General features: G+C 44.3%; 3 protein-coding genes across 3 annotated transcripts; all 3 read left to right on the top strand.

Annotated features, from left to right (window-relative positions):
- Window positions 1-321: 321 nt before the first annotated feature.
- On the top strand, window positions 322-2,052 carry LOC147992171 (uncharacterized). Its single transcript, XM_087539908.1, has 2 exons — window positions 322-1,064; window positions 1,443-2,052. The coding sequence occupies exons 1-2, from the start codon at window positions 322-324 to the stop codon at window positions 2,050-2,052; spliced, it is 1,353 nt and encodes a 450-aa protein (XP_087396034.1).
- Window positions 2,053-3,492: 1,440 nt separating this feature from the next.
- Window positions 3,493-3,795, top strand: LOC147992172 (uncharacterized). The gene has a single exon (XM_087538953.1). The coding sequence runs from the start codon at window positions 3,493-3,495 to the stop codon at window positions 3,793-3,795; it is 303 nt and encodes a 100-aa protein (XP_087395079.1).
- Window positions 3,796-10,395: 6,600 nt separating this feature from the next.
- On the top strand, window positions 10,396-11,780 carry LOC147992173 (F-box protein At5g07610-like). The gene is made up of 2 exons (XM_087539913.1): window positions 10,396-11,084; window positions 11,183-11,780. The coding sequence occupies exons 1-2, from the start codon at window positions 10,396-10,398 to the stop codon at window positions 11,778-11,780; spliced, it is 1,287 nt and encodes a 428-aa protein (XP_087396039.1).
- Window positions 11,781-21,675: the final 9,895 nt, after the last annotated feature.

A 21,675-nucleotide genomic window follows, 5' to 3' on the forward strand; every position in this document is an offset into this window, starting at 1 on the left:
CTCGAGAGCGCCTAATCGCGCGCGCGCTATGCAGCGTTTGGGGGTCTCGCAAACCAGAGAGTTGATGATCCGCTGGCTGACAGCACGTACGAGTCCTTACTCAAAAAAAAAAAAGCACGTACGAGTCCATTGCTAAAACAAATAGGAGCTTGAAACTGGAACGAACTCTAACCCACTACCCACCCACCATTGGCCCTGGCTATATATATCTTCCCTTGTTGGTAGCCGAGGTAGAAGCAAAGCATCAGACTATCGAGACCCCTACCTGCCTGCCTGCCTGTTCCTTTGCACCGCGTGCGCACCGCGCAGTAGCCAGACATCATGGATCCGGCGGGTCTGCTACCCGGCGATGTGCTCGCGGACGTCCTCCGGCGCCTGATGCCGCGCAGCCTCGCCGCCTGCCGCTCCGTCTGCAAGGAGTGGTGTGCCGTCGTCGACGCCCACCGCCTGCTGCGAAAGGACCTCCTGCCGCTCTCCCTGGCCGGCATCTTCGTTGTCTACCGCTTCGTTGACGGCGAGCACTTCCCCCCGGCGTTCCTCTCGCGCCCCTCCGTCGTAGGCAAGATCCAGGGTAACCTCGGCTACCTCGACGACGTCCACAATGACTGGTCCCACATGACGGGTCACTGCAACGGCCTCCTCCTCCTCTGGGGAGGCGTGGCCAATCCGGCCACGCAACAGTGGGCTAGTCTACCGCGTCATCCTGATCGGACCCCGACCAAAGGCTTCATCAAATACGACTTCCTCGCGTACGATCCTATGGTCTCGCCACATTTTGAGGTGTTCTTCATGCAGTGTGTTAGGCGCAGGTATGGGAACCGATACGAGAACGAAGCTGAATTGGTCCCCGCGAACCCAAACTCAGAGTGGCCTCCATCGCCTTACACTATGAGCGCATTCTCGTCAAAGACCTGGCGGTGGGAGGAAAGATCTTTTATCAGGGAAGGGATGGCTCCACGGTCCATCGACCCCAAGCTACTACCGCTCATGAAAGATGTGCTCTCTCATGATGCTGTGTATTGGCGGGGCCGGCTCTATGTGTACAACATATTTTTTGTTATCAGGTATTTCCTCCGGTCCTTTTTAATCCGCATATAAGTTTTGTTCGAAGTCAAAGTATCTCTACTTTAACCAAACTTATAGAAAATAATATTAACACTCACAATGTTAAATCAATATTGTTAGATTCATTGAAAAATATAGTTTGATAGTATATATATATATATATTTGATATTGTAGATGTTCGTGTTTTTTAATATAATAAATTTGGTCAAACTTTACAATATTTGACTTGACATAAATCTATTACGCAAAGTAAAAAAGGACCTGAGGGAGTATATATGTTTTGTTTCCCTAATTTTTTCTTAGCAAAGGTCGCTAGTACCATGGTGACTAGCTAGCTACTGTTGTACAGTAATAATGAATTTATTTATTTGTGCAGGTTAGATTTAGAGGATAAAAAGTACCGAGTAATTGAACTCCCCCCGACGATTAATGAAGCACGTGGGGATATTTTGCCCCATCTGGGAAAATCAGAGAAAGGCGTTTACTATGGGTTCGTCCACGGTGATTGGTGCAAGCTTCAGATTTGGTTCCTCAATGAATCAATTGATCACACTGAGTGGATGTTGAAGCATGAGATGGACCTCAAGCCGTTGCTAGAAAATTTTCCTTGGGAGCACGGTTATAGCTCTTGGTTCGTACAGGGTGTCAGGGATCACAATGATGAAACAGTAGACAAAGAGAAACCGGAATGGGATTCAGATAATGATGATGCCACCACTGCTACTGCCACTGAAGTTAGTGTTAAGGAAAACTTCCCTGGTTATATTTCTACGATACTCGGATTCCATCCTTACAAGGAGATTATCTTTTTGCGAACGTTGCACACAAGAGTAATGGCCTACCATCTTAGTAGCTCCAAGGTTGAGGATCTGGGATGTTTACCCTTAGATGGTGATGATTGGATAAAGTCATCTGTTGTATACACGCCTTGTTGGATGGAGAGTAGCTTGATAGCAAATAGTTTAGAAGGCAATACTGAGCTCTAGCTTGCATGAATTGCTTATAACAAGTTATGTATTTACGTTGAATTGTGGTCGTCCACTTACTTTGGCCTCATTTGACTTTTCATATGCAAGCATATTAAAAGATAATCTCTGTTGCAGAATCCGCAGTTGCTTCTAGTATTAATTCCTTTTATTACGTAATGTATGTGTTTGTTTCATGCCTAGTTACTTTTCAACATTTCGACACCAGGAATGATCGCTCAATATTGCTCTAATGAAAGTGAAAACAAATAGGCTTTGCAGAGTGTCCTGGAAGGTATACCTCATCTTATGAGACTATGCTCAGTTCATCGATGGGTTGCAATTTCCCAACAAGAATGAAGTGACCTAAATGAGAGTTACAAGTTACAACTACAAACTGTTGTAAGAATTAAGATATTGTATGACCAGTCGAAACTGACGGTGTTGCCTTGAACAATGTTGATGCAGTAACTGAACCATGAGTTTGATCCTTTTTTGGAAACCACATTCAGGATTTACCGATTTAGTGGACCAAATCCTGAGCTCATTTCCTCTGCTTTACACCATAAATGATGTATATTATCTTTCACATCGTTCGTCGTGAAATTGGCAACACATGAAAGCGTTCCACTGTTGGTAACCGATTCATATCGAAAGCACTAATTAAAGCATCTCCAGTAAAAGATGTAATTCTATAAATAACTTACTTTTACACCAGGAAGGCCTAAAAACACTGCTCCAATATATAATGTAGAAGTAAAAAAAAATTACATCACCTGCTTCAGCTAATGTAAAATACAATACTTGGAGATAAAAATTTACATCACCTCGTCCGTCTGGTGATGTAAAATCCGCAGCTGCGCGCCAACCACCAACCGTCACTTCATATGTTCCCCACCCACCGTGCGACCACCACCTCTCCTCCCGCTGCATAGCCGCACGCCCACCGGACCATGCCGCACCGCCCCTTCGCCAGATCTGTCCTCTCCACCGCCCCCGCTGCCGGTTCCGCCGCAACTCCGCCACCCCGCCTCCAAATCTGTCGCTTTACCGCCACCACTGCCACCTGATCCGAGCACCTCTGCCTCCGCGCCACCGCTCGATTGAAACTCCACCGTCGCCTGGCCAGCCTCCCGCTTCCTCCACCGACCGCCGCCTCCTGTCTCGACGCTCGGCCGCAGCCCCATTCATCGCCGGCATATGCCATCGAAGAAGCTCTCGAAGAGCAAGATCGAAATCTTCAGGGTGCATGCGAAGCCTTCCGAGAACTACGGTGTCGAGTTCTAGTGCAACAACTATCGCTACTGGCTCGGCACCTTCAAGTACCAAGAGGTGGCTGAGAGTGCGTACGACGTCGCAACTTGGCGTTTTGGCCAGCCAAGGCACGAGATGTATTTTCTGGAGATCTAAACCAAGGTGGATGCGGAGTTCATCGGGCCGAAGAATATCAAGATTCGGCAGATGAAGGAGAAGAAGAAGAAGCCGGCAAATCTCGTTGCTCTTGGCGTTAGCGACGACGCGGCGATGTCTAGGTTCGCGCGGGAGCATCCGAAGTATGTCCAGGCCGAGCGCGAGTTCTTCTGCAAGCGCGGGGCAGAGCAGAAGAACAAGGTGGTGAAGAAGGAGGAGGAGGTCCGCCCCTCAGCGATGATCCGTGTCAAGTCTGACTCGTCGGACTGGGATGACTCGGGGGAGCAGGACAACGAGTGCGATGACCCCAACAAGGAGGAGTTCTGGGAGCAGTTTAAGAGCAACGACGAGTAAACTCGGAGTAGTAGTAGCTCGATGGATGTAGTAGTTTGAACTACTTTTAGTTATGTTTAAGAATTATGTTTGCTTCAAATGAACTTTTTATGTTTGAATTTATGTTTCAAATGATGTAGTTGAAATAATTTTGCATCATCAAATATATCATATGTTGGAGCACTACTTTTACATCACCAAATATACATCGTTTGTTGGAGTTGGGGCTTTTTTGGTGATACAAAAAACACTTTTTAATGATGTAAATTATACATCACCTACTTTTATGTCTCCAAATATAATTTTTCTATTGGAGATGCTTTAAGAAGTACTCTTTGCAAATGTCACTTCCACATCCTCAGCTTGCGACAAGTGACGCATTGTATGTGCGCCACTTGTCGCAACTTGGTAATTTTTCTTTTTCATACATTCATTTATTCAAAATGTTTTATCTATTTATCCCTGCGTCCAAATCCTGAATCATTTTCACCCTTAGAGCGCGTCGAGATCTTTGAAATTAGATACCACGTTGATAGCTTTCGATGATTTTTTTTTCAAGAAAAACCCCGAACTGGAAGCATGTTTTTTTTCTTTTTCGAAGAAGCACAATTGTGCCTCTAGCGAAAGCAAATTTGTGCCACTCGCAGAAAAAAAGGAAACCATGTTTTCCTGCGCGAAAGTAACCTGTGCCTCCAGAAGAAGTAAATATATATCTCTGGTGGAAGAAAAAAAAACACATCTTTTTCTTTTCTTTTCTTTTCTGAGAGGCACAAATGTGATGTGCCTCTCACGGAAACAAATATGTGCCTCCACGTGAAGAAAAACGGTGCCTCTCATGGAAGCAGAAAAAACGCATTCACAGATGTGGCTCTCACGGAAGTAAATCTGTGCCTCCACGAGAAGTAAATCTATGGCTCTCACGGAAGCAAAAAAAAATCACATTTTCCCCTTTTCCGAGAGGCACACTAGCGAGAGCAAATCTGTGCATCCACAAGAAGTAAATCCATGCATCTCGCGAAAGGAAAACAGTAAATGCATATTTTCACGTAAAATATTTTGTCTAAAAACATAGGAAAAACCGGGCAAAAACCATTTAAAACCCGAAAATGCGTATAGAAAAATCTAAAAAAATAAATCCGGAGGGAGCGCCCAGCACGCGACATGTGATGCAGCCCACCAAAAGTGACCCTTGCAGGATCCCACAACGAGTTCTCCTCAACTAGTTGCTTTCGAGTCATAAGGGCTAAAACCATGATTCTAAAATGGTTTGGGACTGTATTGGGCCATTTTATTATCCGGGCCTCGAACAACCGGTGGGTTGGTTTAGCTTTGGTTTGACGACTACACCTCCTATTTAGGCCATAGGGTGTTGGGTGACGTGTAAACGTGCAGCCCCCGCTACCCTTGGTGTCCTTCTGGACTGGCCCATGTGCGGGGCGGGCGGGCCCTTGAATTATTTCTTTTGTTTTTCTTTTATTTTCCTCTTTGAAAAATGTTTGGGATTTCAAAAAGTTTTCAACTTCAAAATATGTTCATGACTTTGTTTCTTTTTATCTAAAAAATGTTCACAAAATTCAAATTTGGTCTTGCATTTCCAAATTTATTCTTAGTTTAAAAAAGTGAAATAAAAATGTTCCCTCATTTCAGAAAATGTTCATGAATTTTTAAAATGTTCTAAACTTGAAAACCTTCTTATTTTTAAAAAATAACCATGAACTCAAATGTATGGCCAAGAATATAGAAAATGGCCTGAAATTCAAAATTTGTTCCCCGATTAAAACATTGCTAGCGAATTCAAAACTTTTCATGAATTTTAAAAATTGTCCCCAACTTACAAAAATGTCCATGAATTAAAAAAAATCGAATTTCAAAAACTTTACACTGATTCAAGAAATATTTACGGATTCAAATGAGATTAATTTTTATATTGTATAAGAAATTCAAAAAATATTCAAGAGTTTTCTTAATTCATGAATTTCAAATGTTCATGAGTTTGAAATTTGTTCATGGATTTTAAAACTGTTCCAATTTTTGAAAAAGATCATGAATTTCGAAATTCTTATTGATTTTCAAAAAAAGTTTACGAATTGAAAAATGCAAATGATTTTTAAAAAATCATGAATTTGATAATTATTCATGATTTTCATAGTTTATAATGTTTTTTAAAAAAGTTCACAGATTAGAAGAGGTAAGGAAAGAGAAAAGAAAAATGAAACCGTAGAAAAGAGGAAAACAGGCAGAAAAAGATCCAAACTAACGGGCTGGCCCATTACCGCGGGATGGGGTGCAAGTTTTGGTGGCTACTAGCAAAAAGGCCCGTGCGTTGCAACGGGAAAAAAAACACCACATGCTCTTAACTTACAAAAAAATGGTCTATAATATGAGAATTTGTAGCTACGGCCCAAACAAAGATGGTCTTAGCCTACAAAAGCGCACTTCAAGATTCCACAGGTATTCTATTTCAACAGGGCTTGCGTATAGATTTAATCCGGACGAAGAAACGGGCAAGTGATCATGCATTTTATTCATGTCATGTGTGAAATGGGGTATTGTTACGGGCCGGTAAAGGAAAATGACAAAAACAGACGGATAATGCATTATTGATTAAGATTGCATCCTAGATAGTATTTTTTTAAATTGTTAACAGGTAAAATAACATCATATTCAGATTCTACATATTTTTCTAATCAAAATTCATATATAACATGTTAAATTAGGAGTTAGGTTTACAAGATATGAGTATTTTTTAAAACATTTGATATCTACTGCGGGTTCAATGTCAGAAAAATCAGAGGGTTTTCTATAAGATAGCATGACGGACTAAGAATTCTTATTTCTTTTATTAGTAGGTATAGATCTCTAACCCGCACGGGGAATAGGATACCTATTTGATGACGGGCGCCCCTATTTCTCGTGTGATGCGAGACGACAGCGAGCGCGTGAGCTAGACCGGCCCACGAGCGCAGGAGGCCACAACCTTTTTTTCCCTGTTTTTTATGTTTTCTGTTTTCTGATGTACTTTTGTTTATATTTGAAATATTCTCTCTCTCTCTCTCTCTCTCTCTCTCTCTCTATATATATATATATATATATATATATATATATATAAAATAGAAAAATCATCAAAAATATTTGAAAGAAATATTGAAAAAGTATTTAAAAATGTTGAACAAGTATTTCAAAAAATGTTGATCATATATATAAAATGTTGAAAAAGTATTTGAAAAAAATGTTGAAAAATTATTTAAGAAAATGTTGATCATGTATATAGATGTGTCCAATAAGTATTTGAAGTTTTTTGAAGGATGACCTTAAAAAATGTTGATCATGTATATAAAAATGTTGCACAATTATTTGAAGAAATGTTGATCATGTATAAAAGAATGTACAATGAAAAAATAGAAACAAAGAAAATAAAAAAAATGAAAAAATGGAGAATAAAAAAAGAAAAAAAACGAAAGATCAAAGAAAAAACAGAGAAAGTCGGCTCCGACCGCCTCTAGTATGTCGTGATCCTACTACTAACCAGTAACTGGAAGCGGGTGCAATTGTTAGCTGCACAGGTGGTGCAGTGGTTAGTTGTGCCGGTGTTCCCCCTCACGAGCTGGGTGCAATTCCTGGGGAGCGCACCTTTTCATACCCATTTCTTTAGTCTGCGCGCGCTGAAATGGGCCGGCCCAACATTGTTTACTTCAACGCGAGAGTTTCCTCTCGACTCGCTTATGGCCAGAAATAGTCATCGTGATTGATGACATAGTGTGGAAATATTTATAAGTTTCGTTATATTGGGTGGGCCGATGGGGTGGTGTGTGAAACGTGATTTCATAGTAGTTTGGTTCGGCTTTGTGACTTTTTCTTCTGAAAGGACCCAATGCCATGTATTAAATATCACATGTCCTTGAAAATACATTGCCTAGAAAACATGTCCCTAAAAATACATCAATACATAGTGAAAGTCCTATTCTGCTCCCGAGCTCAATGATCCCTTATAAACAGTAAAAAATTAAAAATACTAAACAAAATTCAAGAAATTCTGAACTTTTTTTGTGGTAAATTTTGACATAGTAGTTTGGTTCGGCTTTGTGACTTTTTCTTCTGAAAGGACCCAATGCCATGTATTAAATATCACATGTCCTTGAAAATACATTGCCTAGAAAACATGTCCCTAAAAATACATCAATACATAGTGAAAGTCCTATTCTGCTCCCGAGCTCAATGATCCCTTATAAACAGTAAAAAATTAAAAATACTAAACAAAATTCAAGAAATTCTGAACTTTTTTTGTGGTAAATTTTGACAAATGTTTTGTATGCTTGCAAAATTTTAGCACAAAATAACATTCATGGAAGACGTGGAAAAGAAAATCAGCACTCCAAAATGTTTTCAAAACTAGCATTTTTGAAACATCAATTTTGTTTTTTTCCATGACTTCCACGGATGTTATTTCGTGCTGAAATTTTACAAGCATACGGAACATTTGTCAAAGTTTACAACAAAAAAAGACAGATTTTTCTGAATTTTCTACTTTTTTTCTTCTAAATTTACTGTTCGCAAGGAAGCATTTGAACTCGGGAGTACGTAGAGACAAAAATACATTCAAATCTTACGGGTATCGAAGTTTTCTTCCTTTTGCATCCACCAGTGAAGTGTCATGAGCAAAACACGATGTCGCCTCTAGGCCTCAGCCTGGCTGGAGCAAAAAATTTAAGCCCAAGAACTTGTAGAAGCGGCACCCGAGAAGTTGTCGATGCAGACTAGGAGAAGCCGGCCAGTGCTATCTGCGAAACAAATCGCCACCCCGGAGAAGAAAACATCGACTGGCCGTATCCTGAAAGACCTATTGGAGACATGACTTCACACATCATCCACGAGTGATGAACACTCCAATGGATCAGGGAAAGAGCAGGAGAACATTATTTTTAGATGGGGACAACATCGCTGCCTCATTTGCCCCAAATCATACTCGAAACCCCGTAAAAAAACTTGGAAAAAATCCATCTCGTTGCACGATAGGTCGATCTGATGTTGAGCTCGCCGCTATCCAGGACCATGCGCCGACTCCCTCTTCTCTGGTGGCGTCGTGAGGCTGTGCCGCCGTTGACGATCGCTGCACTGGATCACCAACTCGGCCGTCGAACATCGCATATCGAGAGACGCAACCCGATGACCATGTAGCACCATCACCATCCCACAATAGCCAACAAGCTCCTCCATGCTGGCGCCCAATGGGCAGCAGCTTTCCTGCCGCTGGTGGTGCTCCCTGGCCGTGGTGATTGGATCAGATCAAGGTGTGCAAAAAAAGCAATAAAAATGCCACCTCTCGAATAAAAAATGCCATCTCACAATAATGAAAATGCCCATCCTATTATAAAAATAAAATGCCATCTCTTATAAAAAATTGTCATCCTCTTAATAATAAAAATGCCATCCTCTTAAATTATAAAAATGGCATCCTCATGGTAATAAAAATGGCATGATCTTATAAATAAATCAGCCATCCTCCCGTAATAGAAATGTCATCATCTTACAATAAAAATGTCATCCTCTAATAATAAAAATTCCTATCCTATTATAAAAATAAAAAAGGGCATGGTCTTATAAAAAAACTGACATGCTCTTATAAAAAATGCCATCCTCTTAAATAACGAAAATGCCATGCTGACAATAATAAAAAGCCATAATTTTATAAATAAAACTGCCATCCTCTAATAATAAAAATGTCATCCTCTTACAACAAAAATGCCATTCTCTAATAATATAACGGCTGTCCTCTTATAAAAAATCCTCTTATAATTAAACGGTCATGTGAGAAGTAAAAAAAAAGGATTTTTGGACGAATTAAAAAACAAAAAAGCTTCAAAAAATGTCAAAGTTATATATAAATATCATTTTTACGGCAAACGACAGCGAACACCTCGATCCGTCGGACGTGGCATTGCCCCTGCGTTGAGATCCATGCAACGGCAATGAGGGCGTTCGCTGGGGTTGGCCTTGCAGGGAACGTTAGTGAGATAACATTTCCGTGCTCATAATATGCAGTTTATTGGACACTTTTTTGGTTAGGTCGAAGCAAATTTGAATCAACATGGAAGAAAACTTATCCAGTCGATGGAAGTAAACAATTACAGTACTACGACAAATAATTTTCCAGATCGAATCAAAGCTGTCCGATCTCCAGTGCTACCCCCAAAACTAGTCCGGACTCCGATTTGATTGCATGCTCACGGTAGGGGCAGAGGGAATTTCAGGTGGAGCGAGTCTATGGCCAAATCTGATACGTGATCCAACGCCCTAAGGTTCTGCAATGAGGAGGTCGCCGGCTGAAGAAGAGTTTTTGTTCAGAGTGGCCCGGGGCCTGGATTGCTTTATTCAGCTTCTTCGCCGGCCGGAATGGCGCGATCATCAAGTCTGGAATAGTTCTGCTGCTGCTACTTCGGACTCCGACTTGAACAAATCGGAGCGTGAAACTGGAACGAACTCTAACCCACTACCCACCCACCATTGGCCTCGCTATATACATCTTCCCTTGTTGGTAGCAGAGGTAGAAGCAACGCATCAGACTATCGAGAACCCTACCTACTTGTCTGTTCCTTTGCACCGCGCGCGCAGTCTCCAGAAAACATGGATCCGGCGGGTCTGCTACCCGGCGACGTGCTCGCGGACGTCCTCCGGCGCCTGATGCCGTGCAGCCTCGCCGCCTGCCGCTCCGTCTGCAAGGCGTGGTGCGCCGCCGTCGACGCCCACGGCCTGCTGCGCAAGGACCTCCTGCCGCTCTCCCTGGCCGGCATCTTCGCCGTCTACAACTTCGTTGACGGCTATCACCTTCCCCCGGCGTTCCTCTCGCGCCCCTCTGTCGCGGGCAAGATCCAAGGTAACCTCGGCTACCTTGACGACCTCCACGATGACTGGTCCCACGTGATGGGTCACTGCAACGGCCTCCTCCTCCTCTGGGGAGGCGTGGCCAATCCGGCCACGCGGCAGTGGGCGTGTCTACCGTGTCACCCTGATCGGAGCTTCATCGAACACGACTTCCTCGCGTACGATCCAACGCTCTCGCCACACTTTGAGGTGTTCTTCATGGAGTGTGTTCACCCTGCGAACCCAAACTCGGAGTGGCCCTCGTCGCCCTACACCATGAGCACATTCTCGTCAAAGACATGGCGGTGGGAGGAGAGATCTTTTACCAGGGAAGGGATGCCTCCACGGTCGATCGACCCTAACCTACCACTACTCATGAGAGACGTGTACTCTCATGATTCTGTGTATTGGCGGGGACGTCTCTATGTGTTCAACATATTTTTTATTATCAGGTATGTTTTGTTTCCCTATTTTTTCTTAGAAAAGGTCACCCAATACCATGCACGGTGACTAGCTAGCTAACGTGGTGCGAATTTATTTATTTTTGCAGATTGGATTTAGAGGATAATAAGTACCAAGTAATTAAACTCCCCCCGATTAATGAAGCACGCGGAGATACTCATTTGGGAAAATCGGAGAAGGGCGTTTACTATGTATTCACCGGTGGTTGGTGCAAACTTCAGATTTGGCTTCTCAATGAATCAATTGATCACACCGAATGGATGTTGAAGCATGAGATTGGCCTCAAGCCGTTGCTAGAAAATTTTCCTTGGGAACACAGTCATGGGTCTTGGTTCGTGCAAGGTGTGAGGGATAACAATGATGAAACACTTGACAGAGAGAAACCGGAATGGGATTCAGACAACGATGATGCCACTACTGCTCCTGCCACTGAAGTTAGTGTTCAGAAAAAGTTCCATAAATACATTTCGAGGATATTTGGATTTCATCCTTACAAGGAGATTATCTTTTTGCACATGTCCCTCACGAGAGTAGTGGCCTACCATCTTAAGAACTCCAAGGTTGAGGATTTGGGGTGCTTACCCGTAGATGGCGATGATTGGATACAGTCATCCTGTGTATACACACCTTGCTGGATAGAGAGTTGCTTGAGAGCAAATAGTGTAGAATCTAATAGTGAGCTCTAGAATGTATTGCTTGAAACAAGTTATCTATTTACGTTGAATTGTCACCGTTCATTTACGTTGGACTGCTTTAACTTCCACATGGGAGCATATTAAAACATAATCTCTACGAGTGGCTGCTTCTAATGAGTCATATTAATTACTTCTTCCTATTACTTGGTGTATGTGGTTATTTCTACATGGTTAAGCCTTTTCAGTTCTATTTAGATATCTAATGTTCCAAACTGAACTTGTGACCATTAGAAAACATTGGTTTTCTTTTACCACTAGACTTTTACTGGTCACTTTGGTCGAACATGAGCCACTCGTTCATTCAAATGAGAGACATTTTGATGCTTAGTCCCCCATTGTGTACATCATGATACTACCCCTGTTCTAACCACAAACATGAATTTCTCGCAACAAAAAAAACATAAATGTAATGTTTGCTACGAGAAACATAAGTATTTGGGTTTTATCTTCACGAAATACAATCTATCAATTTAAATATTTTTCATACATCAATTGTTTCAACAATTTAAGAGATATCATTACCTAAATGGTACCAACTATTATCGCGCCATCAACAAGGACATGGTTATCTAGAACAACAAAAATGTTGCTTACCTTTAGGAATTTCCACTTTTTTTTGTTTTATCTAGGTTATTATTGTTTGAGCTTTTCAACTTAGCCCTCGTTTGACTTGGCCTAAAATACAGGCAATGGTAGAATCCAATCCACTCCGAGCGAATACAGACAAGCGAAGATGGTTTGCATAGCCCTAGGTAGAATCACATGCAAAAGGTGTCCAAACATAGGCCACAACCACGTCCATGTGAACCATGAGGTATGTATCGATTACATCGGACATGTTCGGTTACTTGCATCTATTGGACCCCTTGCATGAGTGACCCATAGAGGTTGACTGAGCTAATGCAACCTCTGGACCAAGTTTTGCATGTCATATTTGGTTGCCCACAACGCCCTAGGTTGCATGAGAGAAGAAAACACCAGCACCATGTTTGGTTGCTAGTCTGTGCTCCCTAGATGCAACGTGTTGTTTTTGATTATGTTCTAGGCGTGCAGTCTAGTTACCTATTCTTCGAGTGGTGAGGTTACCGACACACAAAGTCATAGGCATTAGTGTGGCAACAACACTGACAAACAAAATATTAAACAACATAGATTACACTACGACATATTAGTAGCAGCAACACTAAACTAGCAAGAACAACATTGAACAATAGTCATAATAGTTCACATCACACACATACTAACAAACAAAGATATGTAAACCCTCACTCATCGATCATTTCAAGGGCTAGATCGCGGTCAGACACACTTGATGACCACCTCCGCGGGAACGGTCGAAGATGGTGACCCAAAAAACATCTTGGTTCAACATTGAAGGTCACAAAGTAGCTAGATAGTCTACAGGTGGTGAGTAATCGCAAAGCTTGGACACCCTTGATCCATGGTAACCCTCGCGTTGACATCCTTAAGCCTTACCATACTTTTGCTTCTGGTGTTTGTCTTCAAAGTGGTCTCCCTTGGGGTGGTGCCTAGGTACTGATGGACGGTATCAAGGATGGGAAGTAAATCCAACCGGGTGCTAAGAGCACCTTGCATTAGTGGGTTGAAGAAACTTCCTCGTGGAATACAAACTTTGTCGGCCTCCCCCGCACCTCTTGGAGACACTGCTTTCTCCTGCATCCTTAGAGCAGTTGCCCTGAGGAGCATTACCTAGGATTAGCTTGCTGGAAGAGCACTACAATGAAGATCATGAAGCTCGACACACTACCACATTGCATCACTACATTGATAGAGCAACAATGCATCAATACATCTTGAATGGTCTTCACTGCGTGCCATCATTGAAGGGGAGAGTTAGTACAAGGATCAGAACTACAATGTGTTGAACCAACCCTCGTACGACTGGTCGCCCTAATACATGGTGTTGAGTATATATTTGTGTTACATGTATTATGCGTTGTGGCCCACCTCCTAGTTGTGTATAGTTGAGGTTGAGGCCTACCCTGTACTTATATATACGTGCACCAGCACCCCATCAATACAATGACTATTGTATTGCGAACTATTCGTCTACATGGTATCATCTTTCTCGGTCCAACCCTTGGGTTCGCCGCCATCGCCGCGCCTCCTCGTGCCGCCGCCGCCGCACCCACCACCGCTGCACCTCGCAGCCGCCGCGCTCCTCCCTCTCCTACCCCGCGCCGCCGCCACCCATGCAGCCTGCTTCCGCCCGCCTCGCGCGCCACCCGTAGCCACTGCCATGCCTCTCTCCACCGTGCCGCCACCCGCTGCCTTCCGCCGCGCCACCCGACGTCACTGCCCCTTCCTCTCCCGCAGCCGCGCTTCCCCTCCACGGCTGCCGCACCCTCTGCCGCCGCTGTTCTCCTCCTCCTCTCCTCACAAAAAAACCCTAACCCTAGCCATGCCGCCATGTCTTCCTCGGGCTCCTCCACGACCCGCTCGTCGAACCCCTTCACCAGCCCCGAGCCCTCCACCACCACCATCCGTGACCTCAACATTGAGGCCCGAGTCCCTATCCGCCTTGACAGCTCCAGCACGTCATATTACGCGTGGAAGACCTACTTCAACCTCATCTTCCGCGAGTACTATCTCACCGAGCACATCGACGGTTCCGTGGACAGCGAGTACATGTGGGGCGATCCGGAGTGGTCCGCCATTGAGGCCACGATCATCCGATGGTTCTACCAGACCATCTGGAAGGACATTTTCCACACGGTTATTGCCGAGGATGACGAGACCTGTGTCATGTGGGCCAAGATCAACGCGCTCTTCACCGACAACAAACTTCAGTGCCTTGTTTTCTTGTAGCAGGAGTTCTTCGGCTGTCATCAGGACAACTCCACCATCGATGAGTACTGCATGAGGCTCAAGATGCTTGCCGGCGAGCTTTGCGACATCGGCGCCAAGGTCTCTGACGACCTCATACTGAGCACCCTCACCGCTGGCCTCAACGAGGACTCCGGCAATGCGGCGTCCAACCTCACCCTGCTGCCGCAACCCACATTTCAGCGCGTCCAGCACACCGCCCTCGCCGTCGGCACCACCCGCGGCGGCCCTGCCCCACAGGCCGCGCCTTGTCCGCCAGCGCCACCCGCGCCCGCCAGCTACTTCCCATTGCCGCCGCACCGCCCTGCGCCCCCCGTGCCTCCCCAGCAGCCGCAAGGTGGCGGGGGCCGGCGTGCTACTTCTTGAGCTTGCGTTGGTTTTTCCCTTGAAGAGGAAAGAGTGATGCATCAAAGTAGATATAAGTATTTCCCATAGTTTGAGAACCAAGGTATCAATCCAGTAGGAGACAACGCACAAATCACCGAATACCTGCACAAACAATCAAACAACTTGCACCCAACGCGATAAAGGGGTTGTCAATCCCTTCACGGTTACTTGCAAAAGTGAGACCTGATAGAGATAGATAAACGATAAAGTCAATATTTTTGGTATTTTTGGTTTATGAAACGGAAAGTAAAAGATTGGAAAATAGTAGATTGGAAACTAATATGATGGAAAGTAGAAACTTATATGATGGAAAATAGACCCGGGGGCCATAGGTTTCACTAGAGGCTTCTCTCAAGATAGCAAATAATACTATGGGGTGAACAAATTACTGCCGAGTAATTGATAGAAAAGCGCATAATTATGACGATATCTAAGGCAATGATCATGAATATAGGCATCACGTCCGTGTCAAGTAGACCGAAACGATTCTGCATCTACTACTATTACTCCACACATCGACCAACTCCTGCCTGCATCTAGAGTATTAAGTTCATAACGAACAGAGTAACGCATTAAGTAAGATGACATGATGTAGAGGAATTAACTCAAGCAATATGATGAAAACCCCATATTTTTATCCTCGATGGCAACAATACAATACGTGCCCTGCTGCCCCTACTGTCACTGGAAAAGGACACCGCAAGATTGAACCCAAAGCTAAGCACTTCTCCCTTTGCAAGAAAAACCAATCTAGTTGGCCAAACCAAACCGATAGTTTGAAGAGAATTACAAAGATATCAAATCATGAATATAAGAATTCAGAGAAGATTCAAATTATATTCATAGATAAGCTGATCATAAATCCACAATTCATCGGATCTCAGCAAACACACCGCAAAAAAAGTATTACATCGAATAGATCTCCAAGAACATCGAGGAGAACATGGTATTGAGAATCAAAGAGAGAGAAGAAGCCATCTAGCTACTAGCTATGGACCCGCAGGTCTGTGGTAAACTACTGACGCTTCATCGAAAGGGAAATAAAGTTGATGTAGAAGCCCTCCATGATCGAATCCCCCTCTAGCAGGGTGCCGGAAAAGGTCCCTAGATGGGATCTCATGGGTATAGAAGGTTGCGGCGGTGGATAAGTGTTTCCGTGGATGCCTCTGGTGGTTTGGGGATATATGGGTATATATAGGCAAATTAGGTCAGGAGAGGCACGAGGGACCCACAAGGGTGGGGGGGCGCCCTACCCCCTGGGCGCGCCCTCCGTCCTTGTGGCCGCCTCGTGGCTCCTCCGACTTCATCTCCAAGTCTCCCGGGTTTCTTCTGGTCCAAGAAAAATCATTGCAAAGGTTTCATTCCGTTTGGACTCCGTTTGGTATTCCTTTTTTGCGAAACTCAAAAATAAGGAAGAAACAGAAACTGGCACTGGGCCCTAGGTTAATAGGTTAGTCACAAAAATAATAGAAAATAGCATATTAATGCATATAAAACATCCAAAACAGATAATATAATAGCATGGAACAATCAAAAATTCTAGATACGTTGGAGACGTATCAAGCATCCCCAAGCTTAATTCCTGCTCGTCCTCGAGTAGGTAAATGATAAAAACAGAATTTTTGATGTGGAATGCTACCTAACATATTTATCCATGTAATTCTCTTTATTGTGGCATGAATGTTCAGATCCATAAGATTCAAGACAAAAGTTTAATATTGACATAAAAACACTAATACTTCAAGCATACTAACAAGGCAATTATGTCTTCTCAAAATAACATGGCCAAAGAAAGCTTAACCCTACAAAATCATATAGTCTAGCTATGCTCCATCTTCATCACACAAAATATTCAAATCATGCACAACCCCGATGACAAGCCAAGAAATTGTTTCATACTTTTGATGTTCTCAAACTTTTTCAACTTTCACGCAATACATGAGCGTGAGCCATGGACATAGCACTATAGGTGGAATAGAATATGGGGTTGTGGAGTAGACAAAAAGGAGATAGTCTCACATCAACTAGGCGTATCAACGGGTGATACGTCTCCAACGTATCTATAATTTTTGATTGTTCCATGCTGTTATATTATCATTCTTGGATGTTTTACAATCATTTTATAGCAACTTTATATAATTTTTTGGAACTAACCTATTGACCCAGTGCCCAGTGCCAGTTGCTGTTTTTGCTTGTTTTTTACATCGCAGGAAATCAATATCAAATGGAGTCCAAACACCGCGAAACTTTTTATGGACCAGAAGACCACCAATGGGCCAGAGTAGCACCTGGGGGGTGCCCCGAGGGGGACACAACCCACCAGGGCACGCCTGGGGGCCCAAGCGCGCCCAGGTGGGTTGTGCCCACCTCGGTGGCCTCCAGCACCCCCTCTTCACCCTATAAATTCCCAAATATTCCAAAAACCCTTGGGGTTAACCTAGATCAGAAGTTCCGCCGCCGCAAGGCTCTGTAGCCACAAGAACCAATCTAGACCCTGTTTCGGCACCCTGCCGGAGGGGGAATCATCACCGATGGCCATCTTCATCATCCCGGCGGCCACCACGATGAGGAGGGGGTAGTCCACCCTCGGGGCTGAGGGTTTGTACCAGTAGCTATGTGTTTAATCTCTCTCTCTCTCTCTTGTGTTTTTGAGATGTCACGATCTTGATGTATCGCGGGATTTGTTAATATAGTTGGATCATATGATATTTTCTCCTCTCTATCTTGTTGTGATGAATTGAGCTTTCCCTTTGAGATTTCGTTTTATCGGATTGAATACTTTTATGGATTTGATAGCACTTGATATATGTCTTGCAAATGAATACTCGTGGTGACAATGGGGTATCATATTGATTCACTTGATGTATGTTTTGGCACTGAACTCGCGGATTCCTGAGGTGACATTGGGATAATCTATGCATAGGGGTTGATGCACGTTCTTGTCTTTGTTTCTCTGGTAGAAATCTTGGGGCACTCTTTGAGGTTCTTTGTGTTGGATTGAGTATTATGAATATGAAATTATTTGGTGTTATTTAGTACGAACTCTTGGATAGATCGATTAGAAAGAATAGCTTCGGGGTGGTTTCGTACCCTACAAATGATTTCTTCTTATGTTCTATGCTAGATAAGAACTTTGGAGTGATTCTTCGGTGCACGTTGAGGGATGGTTATGTGGTCCAATTATATTAGCATTGTTAGGAGATTGCACTAGTGAAAGTACGGACCCTAGGCCTTGTTTTCAAGCATTGCAATACCGTTTGTGCTCTGTTTTATCAATTGCTACCTTGCTGTTTTTATTTATTCAGATTATAAAAATATATTTGTATCATCCATATTACACTTTTATCACCATCTCTTCACCGAACTAGTGCACCTATACAATTTGCCATTGAATTGGGTGTGTTGGGGACACAAGAGACTTTTTATTATTTGGTTGCAGGGTTGTTTGAGAGAAACCATCTTCATCCTACACCTCCCACGGATTGATAAACCTTAGGTCATCCACTTGAGGGAAAATTGCTACTGTCCCACAAAACTCTGCGCTTGGAGGCCCAACACGTGTCTACAAGAATAAAGTTGCGTAGTAGACATCAACGGGCTATGGAGATGCCCATCAATAGATATCAATGTGAGTGAGTAGGGATTGCCATGCAACGGATGCACTAGAGCTATAAGTTTACGAAAGATCAAAAGAAAACTAAGTGGATGGGTGTCGGTGTCAAAACCGGCGGATCTCGGGTAGGGGGTCCCAAACTATGCGTCTAAGGTCGATGGTAACAGGAGACGGGGGACACGATGTTTACCCAGGTTCGGGCCCTCTTGATTGAGGTAATACCCAACTTCCTGCTTAATTGATCTGGATGAATATGAGGATTACAAGAGTTGATCTACCACGAGATCGTAATGGCTAAACCCTAGATGTCTAGCCTGTATGATTATGATCCCCCTCTACGGACTAAACCGTCCGGTTTATATAGACACCGGAGGGGCCTAGGGTTGTACAGAGTCGGTTTACAGAGGAAGGAATCTTCATATCCAAATGCCAAGCTTGCCTTCTACGCAAAGGAGAGTCCCATCCGGACACGGGAGGAAGTCTTCTATCTTGTATCTTCATGGCCCGTCAGCCCGGCCCACGTCACATAGGCCGGATGCCCGAGGACCCCTTAATCCAGGACTCCCTCAGTATGCATCCAACTCGCTTACTCATGAAGACCTAGGGCAATTTGAGGAAGCCCATCATTGGAATATACAAGCCAAGTTCTATGATGAAAAATTTCCACTAGTATATGAAAATGACAATATAGGAGAGATTCTCTATCATGAATATCATGGTGCTACTTTGAAGCACAAGTGTGGTAAAAGGATAGTAACATTGCCCCTTCTCTCTTTTCTCTCATTTTTTATTTTTTTTATTTGGGCCTTCTCATTTTTTTTGGCCTCTTTTTTTTCGTCCGGAGTCTCATCCCGACTTGTGGGGAAATCATAGTCTCCATCATCCTTTCCTCACATGGGTCAATGCTCTAATAATGAAGATCATCACACTTTTATTTACTTACAACTTGATACTTTGAACAAAAATATTACTCTATATGAATGCCTCCGGCGATGTACCGGGATGTGCAATGAATCAAGAGTGACATGTATGAAAGAATTATCAATGGTGGCTTTGCCACAAATACGATGTCAACTACATGATCATGCAAAGCAATATGACAATGATGCTGTGTGTCATAATAAACGAAACGGGGGAAAGTTGCATGGCAGTATATCTCAGAATGGCTATGGAAATGCCATAATAGGTAGGTATGGTGGCTGTTTTGAGGAAGGTATATGGTGGGTTTATGGTACGGGCGAAATTTGCGCGACACTAGAGAGGCTAGCAATGATGGAAGGGTGAGAGACTCAATGTTTGGGACATGCATAACAGGTAGGCCCATGAAGGGTCAAAGATCATAAAGCACGGGGTCCACATATCAGATGGGCCCAGAGCATCGCTCGAAGAATCAATAAACCATCCACTCGGATGACCACCAAGTCACTCGGACGACAACAACCACTCGGAGCATCGCACTCCACTCGACCAACTCATTCCACTCGGAGCACCTGATCTCACTCGGATATGCGAAGACCAACAGTCGACAAGGCACTCGAAGCATCATCTTAGTATATAGTAGGCTGAGTTATGGCATTAACGCCCCCACTTTGTAACGTAGGAGGTGAGGGGGTGGCGCACTCTATATAAGCCGCCCCCACCACTAGACTAGGGGGCTTTTTTCTTCCACCTCTCTCTCTTTCTCACCATTAGTCTCAGGACATAGCTCAGGCATCGAGATCCGCTCTCCCCTCTCCCTTTAATATACACCATGTAACTCCGTGTTCATGACAGATAAAGAAAGCCTCTCCAAAGCATGATATGTGGGGTCGTTATCTCCACCGCGAGAGGCCCGAACTCGTTAAAACCACCGTGTCACCCGTTTGCATCTCGATAGATCATGCTCCTTTACCCTACCCCTTTCGATTGTCAGAGTCGTTCCCACAACAGTTGGCGCTCACCTTGGGGCATGGCGTCTATCGAACCATGATGTGAATGGTTTGTAGCAATTCTTACATCTATTCCCTATTTTACTTATGATGTGTTTTTCCTTTACCAGGGACAGGGTCGTCTTCAGCCTCGTATGCGAACGCCGTTGCCGCTCCTCGACGTATGGTCACCGCACGTGCGGACGAAGATGCCAAGGGATCGATCCCGTCCAGCTCCCGGAGCGGTGACATGCTGCGTAGCGCTCGCCCGCCTGGTGATGCACTTGCCGGCCCCGCGTCGTGTTCTCCGGCCCAGCGCCGTACTCGCCCATCCCGCCGCGCGCTCGCTGGCCCCACGCCATGCTGGCCACCGTGCGACGAGCTCGCCGACCTCGCGCCGTGCTGGCCGCCTTGCGACAAGCTCGCCGGCTCGCCGGCCCTCTCTCACATCTCCAGCGGCACACGCTACCTCATCGCCTGCGCCTGTTTCACCTGGATCGTCTGCATGGAGAGAAGGTAACCCTCTAACCCAAGTGCAGGTCATGGGCCAGTTACCATTTCATTACGATAATTCCCTCATTAAGCAGCCAATTAGGCGATGGTTCCGTTACCTAATTACGGTGATTGATACCCCCGCTTTTCCCATAAATTAATGGCTTAATTGCCCACCTTTCGGTTTCCACACCGATTAATCTGTGCATGCTTGCATGGCCATCCGTGGTCTTTACTCCCTGCAAAATACTAGCATCAATGCTTGCATGCACGGCCATCTGTGGTCTTTAATCATTGCAAAATAGCATCCGTGCATGGACACTTTAGTCCAACAAAAAATATTCGTGGATGTATTAACTTGCAGGCTTACTGAGACGAACAATGTCGATTGACTAACTCGCCATTTATTCCACTCGGCTGATGGTGTGGCGACTGGATCGCAGCCCAACTGTGGTTCACTCGATCGATTCACCTTTTCACTCGACCGGCTAACGAACAGGTTCACTCGACCGGCTAGCCCGGAGATGATTTTTGCACTCTAGACAATTAACGTGCAGACTACTCGGTTGGTTGGCGTCAACATGCAGTCACCAGTGCCATCCGCCTCGTCGTCGTTTCCGGCTTCGTCTACGAGGCCATC

The sequence above is a fragment of the Triticum urartu genome, chromosome 1A, assembly GCF_056163025.1.
Source record: "Triticum urartu cultivar PI428250 chromosome 1A, HENAU_Tu73, whole genome shotgun sequence".
In the NCBI taxonomy this organism is placed as follows: domain Eukaryota; kingdom Viridiplantae; phylum Streptophyta; class Magnoliopsida; order Poales; family Poaceae; genus Triticum; species Triticum urartu.